The following is a 16,329-nucleotide window of genomic DNA, read 5'->3' as shown; positions in this document are numbered from 1 at the left end:
AAAAGCTGCCTCCCTTCTCCCCCATCCCACTCCAGAGCATCTGCCCTTCCCCTGAGTGTGAACAGAAGGTCCAGGACGTCAGGGGCCAGTGGTGTACTGGGGGCTGTACTGGGACTGGGACTGTACTGGGGCTGTACTGGGGATGCACAGGGGATGCACTAGGACTGTATTGGGATGCACTGGGGCTGTGGGACTGTACTGGGGATGCACTGGGGCTGTACTGGATATGCACTGGTGTGAAGGTCCGCCCGAAATGAACGGGTGACGAATGATTTTTGGGTGCAAAAATAACCAACACAAGGCACAGGGGTTTTGCAGTAACAAATCAACAAGGTGCAATTTTATTGATTATAATTTTGTGATTATAACCACAGCTAAATATGCGTTTGGTTAAGGGATCCGGGAAAGAGAAGGGTAAGACAAGGAAAAAAGGTAAGGAAAGGAGGTCAGGGAATGGGGTATAGCTACCAAAACGTGATGTCTTCGGGGTCCCGCCACCGAAACTCGCTGGTACACATCTTGGGGAGATCTCAAAGGCCGAACCCCAATATATATACTGTTCTTGGTTGGGGGGAGGGTGGCTGAAATTAGGTTTCCATGGAGGGGAGAAGTCCATTGTTTTCATGGCCGAATGCTCACAGGTACATTAGGTTTTTCCCCTTCCCTGAGTTGGGAGGGAGTGCAGTCCCAGTCTCTGGAAGGAGGTTGCCAGGGGGGTGCCATGGGGGTGCCAGAGGGGTTCTTGGTTCCTTGATGAGGGGATTCGCATCTCTGTTGGTCCATCACAGTGGTTGAAGACAGGCAAGAGGGGTCTTCTCATGGAGCAGGGGGGAGCCACCCCAGAGCTCAGTCCAGCCAGCTCAGGAGTTTGGAAGAAAGTCCAGTTCAATTGTCCAGAAAAGGGCAGCATGCCCCCTTCGAGTACAGCATGGCGTGTTCTGCAAACATCATTTGTGAACACACTAGATAAGCAGGAGACTTTCTTTCCCAACCTGCTCAGCAGTTTTAAACCTTCGGTAGTCTTTTCTCATGACAATTGTGAGGCAAAAAATGAAGGATTTTCGGATGGACTTCTACAACTGGGGATGCACTGGGGATGCACTGGGGCTGTACTGGATATGCACTGGGGATGCACTGGGGATGCACTGGGGATGCACTGGGGATGCACTGGGGATGCACTGTTATATCTGCAGGGAGTTACAGGACGGAGAGCAATGCCTGGTTTGGGCACAGGCTGCCCGGGACGCGGTGCCTCACACGGCTCTGCCAGGCACAGGTTCCGTACGGTCGCTGCCATCCGGGATCGCCGGGCTAGCGGGGCTGGCAGCTGCGGGTGGGGCTCCCGAGACCCCGCCAGACTGTCTGTAGGATATGTAAATGAGAAAAGGCAATTTTTTTTTTTTTTTAATAAAAGCTACTTTAACCAGCGGGTATAAATGAACTCTCTACAAAATGTTTCGCAGCTTGTAAAATAAACATCGTGGGCAATTTGCAGGTCCTTGGGGCTCCGCTGTGCAGCTCTACGGCCCCTCCGCATCCAGCATCCCGGAGGATGCAGCCGTCTGGCACGGGCTGGGGGTGCACGGGTTGGCTGCTCCCGGCTGCAAACTGCGGAGCCGGAGACAGGAGAGGGCACAGGGAGCTGAGCGTGTCGGGGCAGAGCTGCCTCCTCTGCAGCACCCCCAGATATCCCGTGGGACATGCTGCTGGAGAGCTGGCAAGAGCAGGGAGAGGATCTCGGGGACACCGATAGTTTCCTCTCGCCATTGACTCCAGCCGGTCGGTGCCGCCGTGCCTGTTCTGCATAATTAACAGCCCTCTGGGCTGGAATAAACTGTGGGCACCGCTGGACATCAGCCTTCACCTTGTCTCCCATCAGGTGGTCCTAGCAGGGCTTCAGCCGCTTGATGAATTAGTTAATTAATGCTAATTTTTTCCGTTAATTCCCATGGCAGCTGTACAGTGTGTCATGTCCACCTGCACCAGCTTAGTTTCTCTGTGTGATTCTGGAATAAGACTTAAAGAATTTGCTTTTATCCCGGTACTCGGATATTTCGTAAAGTTCAAGTATTCAGGAATTAGCAGCAAATGCCTTTTAATTCCCCGGAAGCCAATAGCCTATTAAAAAAAAAAAAAAAAAAAAAAAAAAAAAAAAAAAAAAAAAGAAGAAGCTGGCTTAGGGTGCTGCTGCTGCTGCGGTGTGACCCAAGCACAGCCCGGGGCCGCAGCCCCGCCGGGTCCCTGCTGGATCCTGCTGTGCCCATGGCCTCGGCTCTGGCGGGACACACAGCCCAGGCGGGGCTGCCCGCACCCTGCGCACTGACAGGGACATGGTGCGGGGACACCAGGGTGGCACTGAGCCCCGCCACGATCCTCGCTCCCAGCACGGCTGAGAGGGGCAGGGCCGGCCCGGGCAGGGGATGCTCATCTTGATGGGCTGCATTCCTCCACACAAAGGTGCTCCGATTTGTCCCATTAGTGCCGTCATTAAAATCCAGTTAGTCCCCTACGGAGAGCGAATGCAGCCCAGCCGAGGCCCAGCCGAGGGGCTGCTGGCCCCGGAGCCCCGTGTCCCTGCCAGCCTGGGACAGCCTGGTGAGCCGTCCTGCCTCCCGCTTGTGTACTGGGGCTAATTGATGCAGGGGGCCCGGGAGCCGGGCTTCTCACCTTGTTAGCACGGCAATTAGCTCTCTTTACCCTCCTGATTGCTCCTGTGCATATTTCACTGCAGTCCAGTTATAAATGCAGCACCGAGGAGGCCGCGGGAGTGGTGCAGGGACAGCGAGCACAGAGCCATGCTGCGGACCGTGCTGCTGCTGCTGCTGGCCCTGGCCCACACGGCAAGCCCGGGCCCTGCCAGCGTGGCCATCCGGCGGGATGAGGCGCTGAAAAAACTCCTGGAAGTCTTTGGCATAGAAGACCCGCCAGCCCCTCCGACTCACTCCAAGCAGCCGCCCCAGTACATGGTGGATCTATTCAACAGTGTCGCCAACGCGGATGGTGTCACCAAGAACCCCGACATCCTGGAGGGCAACACCGTCCGCAGCTTCCTGGAGAAAAGTAAGGGCGGGGGTCGTCCCCGAGGGGCTGGGAAGCGTCTGGGGAGGGGCTGAACGCGGCCGGTGGCGGTGCCGCCCCTGGTTCTGCTCTCCTCAGCACATCCTTCTCTCCAGCTCACAGCGAGGAGATGCGGTTCCTGTTCGTCCTCTCCAGCGTGGCCAAGAACGAGAAGATCCTCACGGCAGAGCTGCACCTCTTCCGCCTCTGGCCGAGGGTCACAGATATCACAGATGGGCCCAAACGGCAGCACTTCTGCCAGGTGAGGGACGGGGACGGGGACAGGGACGGGGATGGGGATGGAGCTGTCCCCCAGCCTGTGCCCAGCGGTGCCACTGGCACACTGTGGTCATTCATTTGCCTGCAATGGGAACACAGCCTGGCTCTAGGATCCCATGAACAAATGTTTCACAGAGAATCATGATGATTTAACTGCGGCAGGTTCTTAAATATCCTTCTGGCTTGTGCAAACATCAGCAAAGGCACACCAAGGTTGTTACAAATCCATGCTGACAACTCCCCATCTCCCCCACACCTCTGTCCAGGGTCAACCCCTCGGGCAGAGTACACCGGGGTGACCACCTTTGCCTTCCCCAGGTCAGTGTGTACCAGGTGCTGGAGAAAGACAAGCCAGACACCCCTGGAGGGAAGAAGCTGCTGGCAGCACGGCTTGTCTCACTGCAAACCTCGGGCTGGGAGGTCTTTACCATCACGCCAGCTGTGAGTCACTTTTCCTCTGTTTTCACCTTTCAGGCTCCAGTGTAGTTTCCTGTCTGTAGTCTCTGCAGTGACATGGGGTGAATACACCCTCTGGGAGGGGGAGGAAATAGTCCTGCCAAGAGCCCCGGGGCTGCTTCATCCTTCCCCAAAATTGTCTCACTGCTCTGCAAGGTGTGCTGGTGCTAGCTCCTGCCACAGTGTCCCCTGTGCTGCAGCCCCGGAGCAATCCCTTCCCACGGCACACAGAGTGTGGCCTCAAGGGGTCCCGAGTCACCATGTCCTGCTGCTGGCCCGGGACCTGCCTGTGGGGACACCGCAGTGCCTGTCCCAGCCCGTGGTGACACTGGTTTGGCTCCCCAGGTTCGCGACTGGACCGAAGATGAAAGCAGCAACCAGGGTTTGCTGGTGACAGTCCAGAGCCGGGGGGGGGCCCCACTGGACCCTCCACCACTGCAGTTTGCGTCTGGCCGGGGCCACCACGAGAGCAAGAAGCCCATGCTGGTGCTTTTCACGGACGATGGGCGCCGCGGAGCGTCGCTGCCCACAGCCGGCTTCCCAGGTGGGTCCCACATGCCTGGCACCACTCCCTCGGTGCCAACATCCCTTCTCAGTAGGTGCTCCCCACATGTGTGCTCCTCAAATCCAAACCTCCTTCCCTGGCTGCTGGGAGAGGCTCTTTCCTTTCTGGTGTAGCCTGCTCAGGGGTGTTGCCTGCTTGCAGATGTGAAGCTGGCTTTGAGTTTGGCCATGAGACTGAGGCTGTCACCTCCTGCTGGCTCTGTCTGGGCTGGTGACAGGCTGTGACCAGAGGGTTGCAGACAAAACCTGTGGGGAGGGGTGGCTGGGGGGGCTGCAGTATCTTCTCCCTCCACCCAAGCTCGCGCAGTGGCCAATGACATGGGATGCTCCTTTCTGACAGATTTAACGCCTCAGGCTCCCGATCTCCCAGCGCCCAAGCCAGGCAGGTCGCGCAGCACACGCTCGCTGGGCAGGCTCCAGCCCTGCCAGAGGCATCCCTTGTCCGTGGACTTTGAGGAGATTGGCTGGTCTGGCTGGATCATCTCACCACGGGGGTACAACGCCTTCCACTGCAAAGGCTCCTGCCCCTTCCCTCTGGGCGAGAACATGCGGCCGACCAACCACGCCACCGTGCAGTCCATCATCAACGCCCTGAAGCTGAGCGAGGGTGTCAGCAGCCCCTGCTGCGTGCCCGACAAGCTCTTCTCCATCAACCTCCTCTACTTCGACGATGACGAGAACGTGGTGCTCAAGCAGTACGATGACATGGTGGCCGGGAGCTGCGGCTGCCACTGAGGCAGGAGGAGCAGGGGCTGGAAACACCTGCAGGGGCTGCAGTGGGGCTGCACCCGCTCCCTCCGGAGCACCAGCGGGGTCTCTGTCCCACAAACCCTCTAAAAGAGACTGGGACGAGCAAAGCAAGAGGGTGCTGGGCCTGCCCAGGATGGTGTCACCCCCTGACAGGGCCAGCCAAGGGAGGCTCAGGGCCAAGCTCTGATTAAGCCAACCCGAAGGAGCCCGTGTGAAACAGCAGCCCCAGGGCCGCAGCTCCATTTTGGGGTGCCCTGTGCAGGGCCATGAGTGTCTCTGCCCACGCAGAGGCTCCAGCAGGCTGTACTATATGTATATAGCAAGAGCACTAATATATGAGAGAAACTGCCTGTACAATGTCCTGTAAATGTCTGTACATTCCTGCATTGCTGTGACTTGTAAAATTAATTCAGAGCAACTATTTAAAAGTGCTGTTCTCCAAAGGCTGCCTGTGGACTCTGAACTGCTGCCAGGAACAGGGCAAGGAAACATCTCTCAGGCACAGGGCAGGGGGTGCACATGGAGGGATGAAGATGCAGCTGCAGCGCAGTCTCCAGGGCAAGGGGATGGGGTGGGTGTGCCCCGTTCCTTGGTTCCTTGAAAGCTGAACGGTCTCAGGACCATCAGCCTGCAGCTGGGGGTGCAGGGAGATGAGCAGGTGATGGAGGTGCTTGGGGGAATGTGGTGATGGGGTCTGGGGTGGGATGGGGGTGTCTGTAGAGGTGCCTGGAGATGATGCTGCGGGGGCGGGTGAGTGGTGACTGTTGAGGATTAAGCCCAGGTGGCAACTAAGCACCATGCAGCCACTGGCCTCCCCCTCCACCCTGGTGGGATGGGGAGGAGAATCAGAAGAAAAGGTAAAACGTCGGGTTGAGACACCCAATTGAAAATTCAATAATGGAAATAAAATATAGTAATATTTAATAATATTTGTAATGAAAAGGGAGACACCATAAGGAGAGAGTCATAAATCCCAAGACAGACAAATGATGCCCAATACCCAGTTGCTCAGCAGCCACTGATCTATGCCCAGCCTGTCTCCTAGCAGCAATTGGCTGCTGAGAGATCAGTGTGTGATCAAGAATATTCTCACCCTGAATTTAAAATACAGCATTGTACCAGCCCCTGCCAAGAAAATGAACAATATTGCAGCTGAAACCAGGACAGTGGGGCAGGAGAGCTCTGGGGGAAGACGGTCAGAGGAAACTGCTGTGCCCAGAGAGAATGTTCCTCATGGAAGAGAAATGGGGTGGAACCAGAGCCGCCCAAGGCTGTGGGGTCAGGTCAGTGCTGGGGAGGTGCACAGAGGGTGGGTGTCAGTGTGGGTTACTGGGGAGTGGGTTTAGGTGCTGGTGGTCAGCGCAGGGGTCCCCTCACACCTGGTGGCACAGCCCCCTTGTCCCCTGCAGCCCAGCTCTCAGTAGGAGTGTGGCTGTCCCTGCCAGAGCACTCAGCTCCTCCAAGTCTCTTTCCAAGTTCCCAACATCAGCAGCTTAGCCACAGGCTGATACCAGGAGTCCCCCTGGCATCTCCAGCTCACTAGTGAGTGAATTGTACCCTGGCCTGGCTGGCACCAGTTTCTTTCCCCTGCTCACCTGGAAGCAGCAGCAGCAGCTCTTGGCTCTTCCCCACGCCAACCCTCCCTGCAGCCCGAGGTCCCTCTCTCCATGTCACCCAAGGGAAGGGTACATCCCTCCAGGAAGCCCTTTCACTGGACATGGTCACAGTGGAGGGCAAATCCTTGCCCTGTGCCCCCAGATATGTTCCCCACTGCCTCCCATGATGTGAATACAGGGCAGAGCCAACTGGTGTGTCCTGATCATGGGCACATCCCAGCTCCAATTCCAATGCACCCAGACCCAGGTACCTCATTCCAAAACTAATGCATGGACAGAGCCCGGTCCTTGCACTGAGAGACTTGTGAGCCCTGGGGAGATGTCCCCTCCTCACCCCAAATGATGAGCAGTTTACTGAATCACACACAGTGGCTGGACAAGAATCCATGACAATAAAGGTTTGGGCCTGGTTTATTAAATCCTGTTCCTGGGGGTGCTCTGGCTATGAGCTCTGTGTGCCTATAGTGCCTGTGGGTCCCATCACAGCAGCACCCCAAGTCAGGACCCAAACTCCAGGGCAGTGGGAAGAAGAGCAGATTTGGCTGGAAGGATGTATGGCTGCAAGCCTTTCCTCTGGGCCTTCACTGAAATCTCCACACTGGACCAGGCCTGGGCTGCTTGGCTGGGCAGGGGGAGCCTGTGTGTGTCCCACTCAGCAGGGAATGGAGCAGCACCTGCACATGAGTCACACTGGGCTACCTGCCTCCCACAGGTGACACTTCAGTCCCATCCTCACTCCCCATGATGTCAGGGTGCCCTTGCCTCAGCCCAGGGCAGACAAACAGCCCTGGCTGACTGCTCTGCAGGACAGCATTGTCCAGCAGCAGCAGTGAGAGAGGTCCCAGCTGGGAGCAGCCCCTGTGCAGCAGCAGAGCCCCAGCACTGTTGTGACCCTGCCCACATCTCGGGGCCTCCCTGGGGGACAGGAGCTACAGGGAGGATGGCCAGGACAGGGGATGTCTGGGGTGGGGAGCCTGTGCTCAGCGGTAATAGCGGGGGTCAGCTCTCCAGCACTCGGAGAACTTGCGCAGGACTCGCTGCTTCAGTTGGATCCTCCTGGAAAGCTGAAGTGACTGGCTCATCTCATGGGCCTTCAGCTTGGCATAGTAGTCAGAAAATTTGTTGTAGAGGATGGAGATGGGCATTCCATTGAGGATGATGCCAAAGGAGATGCAGACGAATGCCACCATCCTGCCGAGAATTGTGTCAGGCACAGTGTCTCCATAGCCCACGGTGGAGAGGCTGACCTGTGCAGGGACAGAAAAGGATAAAACCCCATGGAAACAAGCCCAGCAGACCCCAACAGCTGGTGCTGGAACTCACTCCCTCCTGCCCCTCTGTGGAGCCACCTGTCCCCTGTGACCAGTGCCAGACCCTGATCCTGATGCAGCAGCTGAGCTGTCCCCTCTCCAGAACCTGCACGGCCAGGGCTGCACTGACCAGGCTGTGCAGGCTGACCAGCAGAGATGAAGGAAAGGGCCGGCTGAACCCAAGAAACACAGATCAGAGGCCACACCCTGCTCCCTCACTGCTATTGTGTGTGTCTCTTCAAAGGCAGCTGGACACCCCTGAACTGAGCCTTCCCCAGCAGTCAGCATCTGCAGGAGCTTCCTTCCCCCTCAGAGCCGTGGCTCCAGAGCTTCCTGGCTGTGAGCTGCCTGGCCCCAGACAAACAAAGCTTCCTGGAGCCTCCCTCCAGGAGAAACAGAAGCATTGCCTGGGAATAAACCATTTTTAGTAAATGGGGAGCAGGGCTAGGGTGAGATCTGACGCCAGAGAGTTTTGGGCTTGGCAGGGAGCTGTGCTCCCAGGGAAAGGGACGTTGAAATGCTTGAACCTGGTGATGTTGTTCTTCCTCAAGGAGGGATGAATTTGAACCAGATAGCCTTCAGTGGCCAAAGGGGATTATAAGAGCAGAAGTGATCTGTGGATCATTTAATCTGTAAATCAAAACGTCCTCATTACCTGTGGCTCTCAAGTGCTTTAGCTGCTCCCCATCTCGGAGGTAATGCCAGGTTTATTACAGTGCTCAGCTCTGCAGAGCTGCCAGCTCCTGGCACAAGCAGGGCAGTGAATGGGCAGCTGTGTCCAGTCTGTGTTCACTCTTATGACATGGGCTGAGGCACAGTGTGACTGTGGGTGCTACCTGCAGCCATAGTCACACTGTGGCCATGGGTTCCCCATCTCAGACCCACAAGGTCTTGTGCCCCTTGAGCTCAGGGGGCCTGCAATGCTGTCCAGGCCTTAGGCTGTCCAGGGTGGCTGTCCCCATACCCACAGGCTGCATCCATTCAACACTTGGGTCCCATGACAGATAAAGCTGAGTCACATCCTGCTTGTTCAACTCAGCTCTGGAGGTTCCCAAGGCACCACCTCTGTCCCACCATCCCACCCCAGCACCAGCTTTTGAGCCTCTGGGCTCAGTCCAAACCTCTGACTCCTTTTCTCAGAGCACCAGGGCACTCCCACCATTACTGAGCAGGTGGGAAGGCTGGGCCCTTCCTGCCTCGTGCCCAGCAGCAGCGGTGAATCCCCCGAGCACTGGGGCAGCCCCTCTCTCAGAAGCTGCTCCCACCTTACCGCTGCCCACCACCACGCGCAGGGGATGCTGGTGAAGTCAGTGCCAGGGACATCATGTTCCACCGAGTGGATGAGAGCAGAGAAGGTGAAGACCCCCATGGCAATGAAGAGGAGGAGGCAGCAGACCTGCTGGTAGCACTGGCGCATGGTGAAGCTGAAGGCCCGGAGGCCAGTGGAGTGCCGTGCCAGCTTGAGGATGCGGAAGATCCTCATGAGCTTGATGAGCTTGAGGACTTTGCCCAGCTTGCTCACATTCTCCACCTTGTGCAGCTCCTCATGGTATTGCATTTCTCCATCATCCATATTTTCAAAGAGGATCTGGATGTAGAAGGGCAGGATGGCCACCAGGTCTATAGCATTAAATGCTGCCCGCAGAAAGTTCTTGAAGCTGGAGGAGGATATGAGCCTCATGAGATATTCAGAGGTGAAGAAGATGGCACAGATCATCTCCATCTGCTCCATCCACATTTTCCCTGTCTTGTTTTTCATCTCCTCCACTGTGCTCAGTGTCATGCCCACAATGGAGATAAGCACAAAGAAGCTCGACATGACAGCGATGATCTTGGCTGGGACAGAAGAGTACGGGTTCTCAATGAGGTTCCAGACCATCTTCCGAAACCGACCCAGAAACTTGCCATCAAACTGCGTCCCTGACTCCAGGGGCTCCAGTTCTGCCTCCAGTTCCTTCTCTATTTTCAGGTACTCACTGAGTTCATCTCGCTTTTCCTCTAACAGGATCCGGCAGCAGCGTTGGGAGTATTTCAAATGGATTCCCCAGTACTCGATTTCCTCCACAAAGTTACTGGGGCACATCTCATCCATCACCCACAGGACCCCACTGCGGTAGAAGTGGAAGATGTAGTGGAAAATTGAAGGATCTCTATCAAAGAAGTACTCGTTCTTCTGCACCAAGTAATCATCACAGAGCTGCAGCTTCTTCACGGGGTCTGTATAGAGCGCCAGCTTCCCAAGCCGGGTGATGGGGTATTGGGCAAGTACCTTGTAAGCTATCTGGAACAATTTGCCACCCACATTAATGTTGAGCAGATACTTGTTCCTTTGGATGGGAGTCTGGCTCTTCTCCTGGCTACCATCTGCCACGTTCTGCATGGAGTTCCATTGCCTTACCAGGCTATCCTGTGCAAATGGGATGTAGGATTCCTCTTCCTCCGGGCTCCGGCAGCGGCCCCGATGATCCCCGATCTTGAGGCTGGCCGCGAGACTCGCACGCCGGGCGCGCTGCTGCCTCATGGTGCCCGGCCTCCTGCAGCGGTGACTCCTGCTGGCCACAGGACAGCAGCTCTGCCTTCATGGGAACGCTCCCATGGCCACACGCTGACTGGGACGGTGCTGCAGGCTTGGGGCAGCGAGAGGGGCACAGCTGTGTCCCAGTGCCACGTGGCACCTGCCGGGGTCCCAAAGCCGATTGCTGATCTGATTGGGGTTTGCATCGGAGCACTCGGAGGCGGCCAAGTGCCCGCTCCTTAAGACACTAATGAGATTGAGGCACTAGTCCTTTATGTAAGGAACTATTTCTAGCTCTGCACTTCTCTTTTCCCTTATTCTGTTCTTATTAGCTGTTTTCATTTGCTGGATGCTGTGTCCTGGAAGGACATCCATGACAGCAAACTGGAAACAGCACAAACTTGCCTCAATTTACCCCCTGTTGATGGGACAGGAAGGTGCAGACATGCAGGATTTGTACTGGCTTTGTATCCCCACACCAGATGCTGCTCTTGGCACCAGCCCTTCGCTAAAGGCTAATGCAGTTGCCCCGGCTGTCAGCTGTCACAGCCAGGGAAGGGAGATGGTCATGACCTCTCAGCTCATCCCTCAAGTCCCACAGTGCAGATTTAGAGGGGATGAGGTGAAGGCACCACCTCCACCTCCACAGTGTCCGAGAAGATTCCCTGAGGGACAACCTGCTGCTGTGTCCCTGCCCTGTGCCATCACATCAGCCTTCAGCTCCACGACTCACCCAGGCAGGGACAGGAACAGGACACTGGAAATGCAAGCAGGCAGTAAAAGTTCCTCTGAAGTATTGGAATTGAAAAGGAGGAAATAATCCTTTGGATTTGCAAGTAAAAGGGGAACCAAAATTCAACAGGCTGATCTTTGAGGTCTTATCCTGAAACATGACCCTACTTCAACATGTAAAACATCACACTGATCTCCATGAACTGGTCTAATTAAATACAGAGACATGGAGCACAAAGATGCTCCTGGCCTGAAAAGCAGCTTGGCCTCCACTACAATTGAAGTCTCTGAGCCTGGGGATTAGAACAACAAAAACAATTCCGGCACCGGACAGAGGAAGGGAAATTGCTGTCAGAAACACAGCCCCGAGTTTTGGCACAAATCCATAAAATGTTTTTCTTTCAACCCTGAAGCACTCAGCTCAGTGAGCAGAAAGCAAGAGCTGCAATGTCTTGTGAGTTTGCCCCAGGGCCTCAGCCCCCATGGCAGGGAGGAACACTCTGCCTTGTACCACAGAACAGCTGGGCTGGGCTTGGCACTGCAGCTCAGAGCACGATCTGGGACCGGCTGGTGACAGCTGACTGTGGCCACATGGCCCAACTGGCCCCAGCTCAGCCCAGTCCTGCCAGGACTCCTGGAGCCCCTCCTGCCCTGCAGTGCTCCCCACTTCGTGTTCAGCTCTGGCAAAGAAGGGACAAGTTCAGGCATTTTTTTCACCTTGTTTTTGGCTGAGCTCCCTGCTTGTCCACGGTTCAGCAGTAGCAGCAGAGGTGCTGCTGTGGCATCTGTTCTTTCTGTCCCCACCCTCTCTGTTTGCTTTGTTCCTGTATTTCATCTTCTCTGCTACAGCTGGTGCGTGTTGGAGTCACATCTGTCCCAGGCAGGCACAGCAGCACTGGCCTCCTCACTGCACCCCATGCCAGCCCACCCACCCCAAGTCCTCTTTCCCAGGATGTGACAATCCAAAGGTCATACAGCCCCCGGCCTCCCAAATACAGAATCCATGCAAATGCCCATATCCAGGAAAAATAAAAACTCCAGAAATTGTTCATTTTACATTCTTTATTCTCCTGTGTCAGTCACCACAGCTATCTCTGTCCCTGGAAACAGGTTGTGTGTGCCCTTGCAAATAACTCCTTGGTACTAAAAATAGCAGCCCTGGAATAACTCAGGACTCCACACCACATATAGAAGTTACTCCCCTGGGGTATGGCAGCACTCACACTATCCAGGAGCGGAAGACTCCTACTCCAAGGCTGGTGACTGGTGTCTGCTTGGCAAGCCAAGCTCCCACCTTCAAGGCACAGAGGTCAGCAGTCAAGGCAGCAGCTTGGCACACTCAGTGATCACTTGTGCAAGGTACACGTGGCCAATGCTGAACCAGAGGCACTGGGCACTAATCTGCCCCTGCACAGTCAGTTCTGACAGATACACAGCATCAGTCCTTGGGTCAGACACTGCGTAAGTGGCACGTGGAGCCCTGGCCAAAGACATGGCTTACTTCCAGGGACACCTCCACTAGACCAAGACACTCAGAGCCCTGTCCAGCTTGGTCCCAGGGATGAGGCAGTCGCAGCTGCTCTGGGCAACCTGAGCCAGGGCGTCACCATAAAACCCTCCTTTGTGTCCTACCTAGGCCCATCCTCTGTCAGTTTGTACCTGCTGCCCCTTGTCCTTACAGGCCTTGGTGAAAAGCCTGTCTCCCTGTTTCTTACAATCTCCCCTTTAGACATGGACAAGACACAACAAAGCTCCCTGGAGCCATCTCTTCTCCAGGGTTTGCCCTAACAAAAGTGAAAACTTATCAAACTTCATGAGGTTCCTGTGGGCCTGAAGGTCCCTCCAGATGACATCCCCCTCCCCAGCTGCACTCCTCAGCCTGGTCTCATCCTCAGACTGGCTGAGGGTCCACCTGATCTCACTCTACGCGCTGATGAAAACCCAGAATGGCGCTGGTCCCAGTGCGGACCCTGAGGGACACCACTCATGTCAGAACAGTTTTAAGGAGATGCCATTAAGAATGTTAAGAGAAGCCCCATGCAGCATTCAGCACTGGGGTGGGCAGAGCGGGTCTGCCAAGCATGGAGATGTTGTGGAAGAAGGGAGTGTGAAAGGAGCTGCCAGCCCAGGGCCAAGGAGCTCCTTGCCCCACATGGGCTCAGGTGAGAGCACAGCAAAGCCAGAGCAACTGTCACCCCCACAGTGGCACTGTCAGTAAAGCCTCTCGTGCAGGGGGCTGAGCAGCATCAAACAGTAGTGCAAACATGGAGTATTTGTCTGACCTGTGCAGCCAGTGAGTGCCTTTGGAAATAGGTGAGAAAGTTCCTGTTCCCTGACAAAATCCAGGGGGAAGAATGGGACGGATGACAAAAGGCTCTTGGCAGGAAGTGGAAGGAGACAGTTGAAGAGCACGTGGCATTTCAAGGAGAAAAACATCTTTGAGTCCAAGGCCACAGTGGTGGGCATCTGCAATAACAACTGTCATGCAGAACAGTGAAGGCATTTCTGACACCTTTGGGGGGGCTGATGGACAGTGCCAGGGAAGGTCCTGTGCTATTTCTGGAGCCAAGGCAGTCCTACAATCTAAGAACCATTCATAAAGGGAGCATCCTCTTGCTATTCCAGTGTAACAAGCCAGATTTGAGAGCTGATGTCCAATTCAGTCAGGCTCTGTGGTGAGCAGGGGACAGACCAGGCTAGTCTCACCTTATCACCTTGGGATAAGGATCCCTGTTACAAAACCAGAAAAACACCTGGTTATTGACAGTCCTTTGGGAAGAAACCTAGTTTGAATTCAATTTATGCCAAGTGGAGGAAAAAGTCCCACACTATAAGATCAGTATCTCAGCAGGACTGCTCCATGTTCTTGGCAGCAGGGAGGAAAGGGGGGAGTTCTGCTGCTGCAGGGCAGACCAAAACCCCATGCCCCTGGTTGGCAAGAATCAGGGAAGCTGGGAAAACCTAACCCCCAAAACCTACCCCCCTTCCAAGGGGAAAGCTCTAGAAGCCAGAAACACTAGGCAAGAACAAATTTCTCCCTCAGGCACTTGGAGCACATGGGATGCAAAACACTTACCCTTCAGGGCAAGGAGCCTTTCTGGCCCTTGCCAGGCATCAGCTGCTCTCTGGAGGCTTTTTCTAGACTGGAGGTGTCAGATCTGCGTTTTGCTTTGGACAGACCCCACGCAGCAACAGAACTTGCCACTACCAGGATAATCAGGAGCCCTAGAGGAGAGTGCACAAGCAGAAACCCACTCACTGCTCTGCTCTTGCGACAGGGCACTGCTGCTCAACACCATGAGCCTGCAAGCAGAGATGAGCAGTGTCCCCAAGGGCAAGGAACAGACAGAGAGGAGGTAAGCTAGTGCCAGATTGCAGGGAATGGCCTTTCCAAGGACACAACACACCCAAGGCACAGCAATAGTTAAGCTGTGGTGTCAGGCCTCCCTTAGTCCTCCCAGTGCAGCAAAAGCAGCTCCCGATAGAGGTCTGGAATTGATCCCTACTCAATTCATAGGCCAAGGTAGGTAGGTCCAAGACCATGTGCAGCACTCTTGAGTCTCACATACCTGCAACAATCAAGATCCATGTGTAACCTTGATTGCTCCATGGCACAGAGGCCTCAGGCGTAGCTGAAGGCTCTGTGAGGAAAGAGAAACAAGTCCATGAGGCTTCCAACTCACCTTATGGGCAGCACTCAAAGCAGTCTGCAATCTACACCTGGCTGAGTTCCCAGCTCACCTCAAGTGCACCAAAAGGCCTTTTTCAACTTAAGCAAAACCTTATCTACTGCTACTGGAGGAAAAGTTCTACTGGAAATGCATAGCAGGGAAAGGTGGGAAATTTCCCACCTGGAGCGGGAACTGCAGCATCCCAGCCTGTTCTCATGGCACTGAAAACCCACAGGTACAACCAAAATGCAGCTCTTCACCTCACCTGCCAACTGAACGTGTGCAGACACCAAACCCAAACCCAGTCTCTTGCACCTGAAGTAATCCCCCTCCTCTCCACATCCTCAGAAACCCCTGGGTGAGGGAAGCCAGAAGTGCCTTCCCAAGCACCCCAGACAGCCAATGGGTCTGACAGAGGATGCTCCAGGGCTCTGGTACCGACAGTACTGAGGTGCAGACACAGCCAGACATGAGCCCAGACACTGTGTCTGCAGCTCCTGGCCAGCCCTGATGGCCCAGACTTCCTCCTCATCCTCTTCCCTGCAGCCTGCCCATTCCCCAGAGGTCAGAGGAGCTCGGGAGGTGGAGAGATTCCAGTGTCTTCTCGAAGGAGCTGCTGGGAATCGCATGTTCTGGAAGAAGGAAGGATGTACTTCAAAGGCCCTTCCCGAGGGAGCCCTGAGGGGCGTCATTGCCGTTCCAAAGGAAGCTGAAGGTTCGCGTCCCCCACAGCGCTTCCTCCGCTCACAGTGACCCGCGGGGACCGCAGCTGCCCGCATCGGCCAGAGACGGCGTGGAGCAAAGGTTTCGGTCCGGCTCGCCGCCCCCCGTCCCCCGGGGTCCCGTACCTGCGCTGCCGGTGGGCGGCACCGCCGAGCTCCTCGGCAGGGTCACCGCGGGGCCGCCGGGACTCGGCTCCGCCGCGGTCGCGGTCCCGCAGCTCCACTCGTCCTCGCCGCCGTCACAGTCGGGGTGGCCGTCGCAGCGCCAGCCCAGGGGGTAGCAGGGGTCGCCGGGCGTGCACTGGAACTTGTCCGGGGGGCAGCGGGGCGGGGCGGCTGCGGGAACGGGAGCGTGAGGGGAGCGGGGGGGGGGCCCGGCGGGGAGAGCCCCCCGCGCCCCGCAACCAGGGGAGCCCGCGCGCGGGGCGCACGAGGGCTCCGACCAATGAGAGTGAAGGGCGTGCGCGGGGAGCCAATGGGCACCGCCCGCCCGGCCGCTCCCCCAGCTCACCCGTGCCGGCAGGGAGAGGCAGCACCGGCCGCGCCAGCAGCAGCAGCAGCACCGGGAGCCCTGGCGGCAGCAGTCGCGGCCCAGCCATGCCGCGGGCCCGCACCGGAGGGACTCGCTGGGGTCGCCGCGCCGCTACAAACGCAATG

At 56.2% G+C, this 16,329-nt stretch overlaps 3 protein-coding genes across 3 annotated transcripts; 1 reads left to right on the top strand and 2 right to left on the bottom strand.

Moving 5' to 3' along the window:
* The first annotated feature begins 2,795 nt into the window (after positions 1-2,795).
* Positions 2,796-5,091, top strand: LOC131569017 (bone morphogenetic protein 4-like). The gene is made up of 5 exons (XM_058821208.1): positions 2,796-3,060; positions 3,174-3,319; positions 3,655-3,777; positions 4,138-4,336; positions 4,697-5,091. The coding sequence occupies exons 1-5, from the start codon at positions 2,796-2,798 to the stop codon at positions 5,089-5,091; spliced, it is 1,128 nt and encodes a 375-aa protein (XP_058677191.1).
* Positions 5,092-7,702: 2,611 nt separating this feature from the next.
* Positions 7,703-10,553, bottom strand: LOC131569021 (potassium voltage-gated channel subfamily V member 2-like). The gene is made up of 2 exons (XM_058821214.1): positions 9,303-10,553; positions 7,703-7,969 (listed from the first exon to the last, which is right to left on the bottom strand). Exons 1-2 carry the CDS (start codon positions 10,551-10,553, stop codon positions 7,703-7,705), a joined length of 1,518 nt encoding a protein of 505 aa, XP_058677197.1.
* Positions 10,554-12,340: 1,787 nt separating this feature from the next.
* Positions 12,341-16,310, bottom strand: CD320 (CD320 molecule). The gene is made up of 5 exons (XM_058821099.1): positions 16,184-16,310; positions 15,799-16,008; positions 14,849-14,920; positions 14,356-14,504; positions 12,341-14,009 (listed from the first exon to the last, which is right to left on the bottom strand). Exons 1-4 carry the CDS (start codon positions 16,269-16,271, stop codon positions 14,359-14,361), a joined length of 516 nt encoding a protein of 171 aa, XP_058677082.1. The 5' UTR covers positions 16,272-16,310; the 3' UTR covers positions 12,341-14,009; positions 14,356-14,358.
* Positions 16,311-16,329: the final 19 nt, after the last annotated feature.

The sequence above is a fragment of the Ammospiza caudacuta genome, chromosome 28 (assembly GCF_027887145.1).
Source record: "Ammospiza caudacuta isolate bAmmCau1 chromosome 28, bAmmCau1.pri, whole genome shotgun sequence".
Classification (NCBI taxonomy): Eukaryota; Metazoa; Chordata; class Aves; order Passeriformes; family Passerellidae; genus Ammospiza; species Ammospiza caudacuta.
The sequence above is the reverse complement of the archived record's forward strand: the minus strand, read 5'-3'. Positions and strand labels throughout refer to the sequence as shown.

Coding starts and splice junctions, on each gene's coding strand:
- LOC131569021 (XM_058821214.1), bottom strand. CDS start 10,553: ATGAGGCAGCAGCGCGCCCGGCGTGCGAGTCTCGCGGCCAGCCTCAAG. Junction 7,970..9,302: donor GCGCGTGGTGGTGGGCAGCG/GTAAGGTGGGAG, acceptor GTCCCTGCACAG/GTCAGCCTCTCCACCGTGGG.
- CD320 (XM_058821099.1), bottom strand. CDS start 16,271: ATGGCTGGGCCGCGACTGCTGCCGCCAGGGCTCCCGGTGCTGCTGCTG. Junction 14,921..15,798: donor GCCGCCCACCGGCAGCGCAG/GTACGGGACCCC, acceptor CTTTCCTCACAG/AGCCTTCAGCTACGCCTGAG. Junction 14,505..14,848: donor ATGGATCTTGATTGTTGCAG/GTATGTGAGACT, acceptor ACTCTCCTCTAG/GGCTCCTGATTATCCTGGTA.
- LOC131569017 (XM_058821208.1), top strand. CDS start 2,796: ATGCTGCGGACCGTGCTGCTGCTGCTGCTGGCCCTGGCCCACACGGCA. Junction 3,320..3,654: donor AACGGCAGCACTTCTGCCAG/GTGAGGGACGGG, acceptor TGCCTTCCCCAG/GTCAGTGTGTACCAGGTGCT. Junction 4,337..4,696: donor GCCCACAGCCGGCTTCCCAG/GTGGGTCCCACA, acceptor CCTTTCTGACAG/ATTTAACGCCTCAGGCTCCC.